Raw genomic sequence first — 9,374 nt, forward strand, 5'->3', positions numbered from 1 at the left:
CAAGTGAAAACGTTTTTAGCTGTCTTGGTTCTGTCTGCCATACAATAGCAAGTCAAACCTCTTCAGATGATCTAGTTTTGTTTTGTATGAGCCCATATGGTACAAATCAAAACTATTCAGCTGCCTTCTTTCTAGCTTATAGCAGCCTATACAATGTGATAAAATAAAGTTCAAACTGTCCAAAAGGTATTGTATCAGTAATCCTTTTTTTTTATTCCAGTTTTAACTTGAATCTCAATTTGTTTGGGTATATTGCCAATGACTATTCCCGAAATATTATTATAAAAGAGAAATATACCTCACCTAGCCAAGCTTTAGCTGAAATCAAATAAACTGTCTTTTTGTAATGTATGTTAAAGACCACAGATATAAAACATATACACATATGTACAAGTGTGTGAATTGCTTACAAGGCAAATGTAACATAACAATAGCCCACCTTTAATGAAATTTATTAACTTATTATTTTTTTCTTTCATTTTTCTGTAGATGTATTTATTCTTCATCCACATTTACGAGGACATACGTATAACAATGTTTAACGATGAAGTTGATGAAACATGATCTATTTTAGAGTGATAGATATGAAATTTTACAATAAGACAGATAGACTTTCGAAAACTTAGTTAGGTTAAGTTATTTTTAGTAAACCGTCATAAGATAATCATGATAAATTCATTTAGGATTCAGAATCAGTCTGAAAATGGCAGCTTAAATATACAAAAAGAACTATCCCTTGTTTTGAAAAGAAATGTTCTCTAAAAATCACAGAGGACAAAAAAAAAAGTACATAAACAATAATTTAATCACGGTTGGACATTCACATTGAAATGTCTAATGAGATACCTTGAACAAGCGATTAAACACTAGTCAAACCTCTTCAGCTGCTCTAGTTCTGTCTTTTATCAGCCCATACAATGCAAGTGAAAACGTTTTTAGCTGTCTTGGTTCTGTCTGCCATACAATGTAAGTCAAAGCTCTTCAGAAAAGACACCAGGGAAATTTTAAAATCTTTAAAAAAGTATTTTATTAAAAAATACAGCTCAAGATTAAAATATATTTTGAAACTTATGGTGGTCCATATAAAATATAAGATACCTACAATATTGTACATTATATTTTTTACACCTTCATGCATAAAAAATATGGTGAATTGCCTGAGTAAATCAATTAAATGGAGATTAATCCTCATTATGAATCTTACAAAAAGTAAAATAGTATCTTGCAAAAAATGTGTCCAAGAAAAAAAATAAACAAAAAAAGCAGAAAAAATGGTAATTAATTGGAAATTCTCATCTCACTGTAAAGTCTATTTCCAACATAAACACTGCTTCTAAATCAGAATAGGCTTCCCATACAAGTTAGTGATATAAAATACATACATATAGAAATTTCTAATCTGTGATGGTGGATTTCAAAGAGGAAACATATAGATACATACATTTTCAGTTACTGTGGAGTAATACTGTAATATTATGATATAAAAGAAAAGCTAATTTTGTCTCAGCAGACTATTTAAAAAAATATGGAGATATTAACTATATAGACATAGCTGATGATCTATGTGTATTCAAGATACAATGCTACGGCAACCACCTATAGTTTTTTATTATTATCTGGAGAGTAAAAATCATTTTATCCTAAGTTTATTGTCATGTTTTAGGTTTTCTGCTAAGAAAGTAACTACGTTATAAGTTATCAAAAGGAATTTTAACTTAGTCTATACAAACTTAAACAAGTACAGTTAAACCTTGCACAAATTAAATATTAAAATTTATTTAAAATATATTTATGTATTTAAAAGAAAGAGAGGTCCACTTTGAGAATGTCACAAAGTATAAAAATAACCTTGTATTTCTTAAAGTTTTTAATAGTAATAACAGTTTAGACCATTAGATCTTTTGTCAGAGTACAAACGACATTCTTCTAAAGCCTATTCAAATATCAAAATAATATATCAAAAAAAAGGTGAAACAATGGCATTTGTTACTTTCGCGACACTCAGTCATGTATGTGTAAATTCAGAAAAGTGTATTAGATCAGAAGTGCATTTTAAAATAACACTGTGATTATAAATCACAACAGTACAGATTTATACATACAATATCCAGTATTACAAATGAAAATTTACTAGAAAACAAACCGACTTACACTGTGAATTAACTTAGTTATGCAAATGTTAAAAAAATTCAAACTAATTATTAAAAACTAACAGCACTTACATGTTTATTATCCTTAAAATATATCACTCCACATTTAATGAAATAGTGTCAGTACTAACTTATATTTACATCATTTTAAAAGAAACAAATAAATAAATGATGCACAATAAACAATACATATTCACTAGCAAATATTCAACGATAATTCTTTAATAATTATAAGGTCTCCATATTAGCAAGTATATGAAATCTGCAGGAAAACAAATAATTATTATGCATTTGCTAGCAGCTAAAACTTGTACTAATGGAGAAATGAAAAGTAGTTATTGAAAACTTTATTTGGTAAAACCAAAAGAGGCAAAGATTTTTGGATCTAAATTATATAACAGTTTTAGGACTTGTTGCATTGTTTTTCATTATTGTTTCACATGCTTCTTGAGAGGCATAAAATATGAAAGCATGAAAGATATACTTCATTTCAACAACATATTTATCTTATTATGAACTTGTTTGAATTTTCTTAAACTATGGTACTCTCAAGCCTAATTTCCTGAATTGAAAGAACACCTTGCTTTTGGTTTGCTGTTTTTCCAAAACATCAAATATTATTTTAAATCAATCAACTGCTTAGTAATTTCTAAACTACCAAGTATGCAATGAATAACAAAGATGGTCTAAATTTTCAAAAAATAAAAGTGTAGTAGAAATTATTTTAATCCGTACAAGGTATAATTGCTCATTAATTTTTTCTTGTAAACCAAGCTCTGTTGTCATGTCTCAGTACTATTCAAAAGAGTACATACTGGGGTTTACTTTTAAAAATCTGTTAATTAGACACACTATTTTCATCATTTATTTGTACCATACGTCTTCTCAACATTAAGCCATTTGCTCACCAGCCCTCAAGCGGGAGAAGACAGTGTGTTTGAGAAGAATGTACAAAACTGAAAAATAAATTACAATCAATAGTAAGTGTATACTACTACAGTAATCTTTACACAAAATGTGTTACTTTATTACACAGTAGAACTGCTGCTATGTAGAAAGTACCCTAATTTTTAACACTAATCAAAACTTTCAAATACCATAAACATGTACATGTGTACACATATTTTTATATACAAACAACATGAAATACTTAAACCAAAACATTTGCAACTAAATCTTTATCTAAAAACTCTTTTAATGTGCAAGTTCAAAGCAAATTATTTTAATAAAAACCTATGTATAAAACTTCTATTAATGCTACGATTAGGTGTGCCATATCATTAAATGACATGCTAGTCAGTTACAAACTAACATGTTTAATATTATAAATAGTATTTCAATCATAATATTTCTCATCAAAACCTGAACTAATATCATAAGACACAAGTTACGTGTATTTTATCAATAAAAGATATAGTAAAATCAAACTTAACTTAATTTTCAGCTGAAAATTGGGTATTTAGAGGACAAACCTAAGATGTACTAAAACCTAAAAAAGGCACAATTATCACTTAGATAGTGATATCCCAGAAACACTTTTATTATAGGATAATAACCCCAAAATATGATGTTTTAATAATAAAATATTATAAACCTTACCATGCACTTCATATTTTGCTACAATTCCAAAAGTTGCATAAACAGCTGACTTATTTCAGAACACAGTTTATTAAAACTGAACCATCAATACAAAATGATTAAAAGCAATTAATCAGGATATGTAATAAAATAAAAGTATTTTCCAAAAATGGAATGCTGGTAAGGAATAGGTTACTTCTGTGTACCTCTAGATTGAAAGTTTAAACTTAGTTCATTCTTACCTCCTGATATATCTCCCACCTGAGAATTTTTTCATTAAAAGAATCTTCATTCTTACATTGAAATTCTACTGGTAAACAAAGAAGAGACAGAATGTTTAAACTAGGCATTCATCTAGATAAGGTTCCTCAAGGCATACCTTTCATGTTTGTATAATAAAATGGTCTTCTCAGTTGTTTTGCAATCATTAAAATGTTCTAAAAAGCATTTTTCTGGAACTTCAGCTGTTTTGATGTACATTTACAATACTAATGAGCCAAAAACAACATAAAGTCAATACAGTTCAGAAACTGAAGTTTGTTCTGGTTAAGGAATGTATCATACTATGTTGTTAAACAAATATCCACACAAACATACATACCTATGATGCTACAACCATGAATACGACATGAAATGTTTACTCAGTAATAATCTACTATTACTGGCCTTGAGATGCTACATTAATCTGCAACAAATGAGATCGGAGACTACATTTAGAAGTAACACCAGCAGAACATCTCCAAGTTAAGCCTTCTAGGTTATCATTAGTATTCTCTTGTGCTGCTGCTTCAGGTATGAATATGCAATCCTGTGCAACTTTTTCAATTACTTGAGACTCTGTCGGATGAGATTCTGAATGAGAGGACAAGTCTTTACAAGAATTCACCACGGCAGTCATGGTATGAGAAGTGGTTCCTTTTTTCTGAAGGAGTGACTCCTACAATATAATCACAAACTAATTCAGGATACTAACCACACAAATACTTCAATATTATTTCTTGGCCAACTTGCATATATTCTTTAGTGCATGTCGTACAACTATTTTCTTGATAAAACATTCTAATAAAATAGGTAACTATACAAGTTTCTGAGTCTAAACTACAGGCCAGATTATCTAACTACACCTTTGAAACTTGAGCATTTCACAATTTAGGACAGTCTTTGAGATCACTAGACTCAAGTGCCTGTATTTATACCCAAGTTATACTTGAGCTTATTTACCTCAATGTACAATTCATGAGGTGTTTAGATATAAATCTTTAGTTGTTTATGTCTACCTACCTCTACCATTATGGGATATTAGAACTTTATAGGTAGCAAGTCTTAAAACATAAAAGTATCTAAATTTTCTTAAGCAAATGTAATTTGGCTTGCTCATTCTTACTTTAGAATAGTGTTAACATTATGTCTGACAATTTTATACTTGTGATAAGTTCCAAAGGAATACACATTTTTTGGTGAAAATAGTTTTGTTCCAGATAATATGAAAGTTGATAACTCGATAACCTTGCAAAGTCACTATAAGTGCAACAAATATATACTGTAAAGTTTTACACCTCATTAACTCCAAGATTCCTTGTTGTGTATAAATTCCCGTAAAAAGTCACCTACCTTAACAGATGCACAAGATTTATCTCTGTGGTTTTTAGCTTTATAATGAGCTCTGGCTATGGCTAAAGTTGCCTGGTGAACTTTACAATATATTTTATCTCCTTCCACTGTATGAAAAATAAACATTCCTTCCCCTGTGCAGCAGTGCCTGAAAAGCAAGACACCATTACACACAAAAAACTAAACAATGTTCTTTATTTACAAACACACATGTAGATTTGAATGTTTTTTGATGGAAGATCATTCTGTCAGTCCAATTCTTTTAATGAACTAATTTTACTTTTGTTACTTTTGCTTTCATAGATTTTTAAATATTAATTTTAGCATTACTTTTAACAGATGATTCAAAATTTCAGAAATAAAAGGGGCCATTATATGGGAATGGTTTAATAATGAACATAAGCAAACTAATAACTATACAACGTTAAAATCAATACACAATTAAAATCATATCAAAATGATAAAGATGATTAGAATTAATGGATAAATTTGGAATTTATAAAACTGAATGTGAAAGTATCTATATTGGACAAACAAAACGTAATTTAAATTATCGTATAGCCGAACATAAGAGATGTTTAAAAAAAGAAAAAAAAAACAGAAAATCTGGCTATAACAGAACATGTAAGTAAAACACAAAATAACATATTATGGAAAAAAACAATTGTGTTAGCTCAACCTAAAGGTATTACAGCAACTAATACTCGAGAATTGCTGGATATAATGAAATTTTAAAATAATTATGAATTATTAAATAGAGATGAAGGTCTAGTGAATGTCTGTAAGAATGTGGTGAGACCTGTTCTGATATTTTTGCACAAATGCTAAATTACAGACATGTCACATGATATTTAAGAAAATGTGAAATTTCTCTCTTGTAACTTCACTCCTGAAGATTATGTGTGACATGTCGAAACATGTAGAGTCGATATTTTGATATGATTTTAATTGTGTATTGATTTTAATGTTATATATTTATTATTTTAACTTTATACACAAGTGCTGTTATAAATATTTGTGTATAAGCTAACTATTAGACCTAATACGTTACTTTTGTGGTAATACACTTTCGTTGTATAAACAAAAGCTGAAGATGAAACAAAACTTATTGACTTTCTAATATATTTAAATGAAAAAAAGAAATCCCTAAAAACAATATATCACAGTCTTTGTACATATAATCTCTTTTTTACTTTTTACACATCTTTGCAGATTATGTACACTTCACAGCCTGTAGTATTAAGAAATGTTTCAGGACTGTCTAAGTGTCCAATTCTGATTTTGAAATGTACATTATATAATAAGCACAGTTCAAAACATGCTAATATATCTGCACAAAGTTTTTCTCCCAATATGATTTGTATTGTATGTTGTGACTGGTTCAAAAACACATTCCAACCAGAGTTTAATAATTGTGAGACTCAGCTTAGATGGTACATTATAAAGACCAGGTGAAAATATTATGTTCCTCCTAGCCAACCTGATTTTTAACATCGTTTTGCATAGTAGTGACAGAAATTACCATTTCTAAATAAGAATTAAGTAGTTTAGAACTGTTTATTAGCCTATTAGAATTACACTAAAAATGATGAACTGCAAATCGCCATAAGTTCTAGTACCTGGTTTAATGTAGTGTCAGTACATTATTAAGAAATTGAGAAATCAAGTAAATTGTGTCAGATTGAAAGAAATAGTAGAAATTACTGTAAGCTTGATTTCACAAAATGTACACTACTTATCTTTTTTTTTCTAATTAAAAAAAAAATAATAATAACATGAAAGTTTGGTAGCCCAGATAAATCTAGTGTCAATATGCAGTAATTGTTAAGGTGTGTAAAAATGTTACCACCATCATTAAAAATTACAATTGCATTGATTTACATAAACCTCACAATTAAATTTTTCACTGCTAATTTCTTTCATTAATGCAACTTCAATGATAGTCCATTACTTCTAGTTACAAACATTACTATGTGCTGTAATTATTAGCATCATTTATATTATAAACAAAGTATATGAAAAATAACATGTGTATTTAACATAAGCTAAGTATATACAACAGATCTGAAGAGGCTAGTTTAATGCCTACACAATAAGTAATTAAAAAACAGTTGTTGTTTATAGTTCTTTGTTTCTAATAAATAGAATGTTTCATGAGCATATCTATAATAAAAGAGTGTCTGTGACTACCATAGCTCCAAGAAGAAATAACCTAGAAAACTGACATTTTGCACCCATACTAAGTGGACCTTGAGGGTGTGTAACTGGGTATTATTTCTTATCTTATCCATGTGCATGCACACATGCGTATCTTTTTAATGAGGCAAGCTACTAATAAACCACATTGAAAAAAAAGTGCTTCCTTGCATTACAAAACACTAAGTGGACCCTGAGAGTGTGCAATTGGGTATTATTACTTATCTTATCCACACATGTGCGTGCATACATCTTTTTGATGAGGCAAGCTAGCAGAAAACCACATAGAAAAGAAATGTTTTTATGTTTCTAGGAAATAAAAATGTTCAAAATATTTTTGACTGTTCTTCTATGCTGGCCCAGCATGGCCAGGTGGTTAGGGTGCTCGATTCACAATCTGTGGGTCGTGGGTTCGAATCTCCGTGCCACCAAACATGCTCGCCCTTTCAGCCTTCGGGGTATTATAATGTGACGGTCAATCCCACTATTCATTGGTAAAGGAGTAGCTCAAGAGTTGGCAGTGCCTTCCCTCATGTAGCTTTGAGCAAAATTTAAAAACAAACAAACAATCTTCTATGCTAAAATAGGTTCAGAATACACACACAGCAGGTCTAGGTGTGGTTTAAAAGGTGTAAAGTTTGAGATGTGATACACGGTTGAACATGCTCTGCACTTTCAGTTTAGCTGAGATAGTCAATTCTTCTATTTAATTAAAATGAAATGTATAGACTGAATACTTCTTACAAGTAGTCTCTCTCTCTCTCTCTCTCTCTCTAGTCAGCAATTTAAAAATAGGGGTGTTATGCTTAAACCGTAAGGGTCTCGATCTAACTGTTTACCCCGAGTTTCACATGAGATATTGCTCATGTTGAAAATACCAAAACCATGTTTATTTAAATGTTCGACTTTTTAAAGAACAATCATCTAATACAAAACTAAATGAATATGTTTTACAAATTTACAACATGAACTTTATCAGCATGTTTTAACTAAATAGCAATTGTATCTTTGATAAATGAATTGCAATTGTTAATACAACATTCAAAAGTTATAACATTTATTTAATACAGTGAAAATAAAAATACTTATATTAACCAAGACACCACCTAAGACTGAATTAATGGTCAGAATGAAAAGAGGAAAATATCAGAGGCTTTAAATTTCTGATCTTACCTTCCAGCTTCAAAGGAAAATTTTTCAGGATCACTTCCATACCTCCTTAGGGCAGTTAAAGGCCATTTTACTAATTTAATTTGTGGATTAGTAATATCTGACAGGTAAATATTTTCATGTGTTACTTGCAATAAACACTCTCCAAATACATCCAATTTAGGTGTTGGCATAAGGTACACATGGAATTGTTCTACAAGAAACAAAACAATAGTCAGAGATTTACTGTATAGAAGGTATTGAATCAACCTGCACTTAGTTACAATACAGAGAAATTTGGAGATAATAATAGCATTCCTTTAACCCTTCCTAAATTATTTTAATCATTTGAAATAAACATTAAAATTAACTTTAAACAAGATCAGTTGGGGTCTTAACACACACACCTAATTTCTAATTCTGTTTACATACTTTGAGACAGTAAGCAAAATAACTGGTGTAATTTTGACGTACTTAGTTGAGTAGTTGATTTGATTTTCGATGTGACTGGGTATGAGAAACATAAAAATAGCAGTAAGCTATATAAAGTTGCATTATTTTCAACATTTATATTGTTACGTCTCCGTTTGTTAATTGATTTTCCGTAACTTCGTTCCGACGAAACTTAAGCGACACAAGTTCTTTACTTAATAAAACTGGTTTATTTTTTCCGAATACAACTTTACCGAT

General features: G+C 29.7%; 1 protein-coding gene across 4 annotated transcripts in view; it reads right to left on the bottom strand.

Moving 5' to 3' along the window:
* Window positions 1-3,408: 3,408 nt before the first annotated feature.
* The window catches only part of LOC106460823 (docking protein 5-like), a 28,887-nt gene continuing 22,921 nt past the window's right edge, over window positions 3,409-9,374 (bottom strand). For all 4 annotated transcript variants that reach the window (XM_022387624.1, XM_022387625.1, XM_022387626.1 and 1 more), the window contains exons 5-7: window positions 8,709-8,898; window positions 5,340-5,487; window positions 3,409-4,665 (exon numbers count right to left, since the gene is read on the bottom strand). In XM_022387624.1, the coding sequence (XP_022243332.1) occupies window positions 4,387-4,665; window positions 5,340-5,487; window positions 8,709-8,898 (617 nt within the window). In that variant the 3' untranslated portion in view covers window positions 3,409-4,386. The remainder of the gene's footprint in view (window positions 4,666-5,339; window positions 5,488-8,708; window positions 8,899-9,374) is intronic.

This window comes from Limulus polyphemus, unplaced genomic scaffold, assembly GCF_000517525.1.
Source record: "Limulus polyphemus unplaced genomic scaffold, Limulus_polyphemus-2.1.2 Scaffold843, whole genome shotgun sequence".
In the NCBI taxonomy this organism is placed as follows: Eukaryota; Metazoa; Arthropoda; class Merostomata; order Xiphosura; family Limulidae; genus Limulus; species Limulus polyphemus.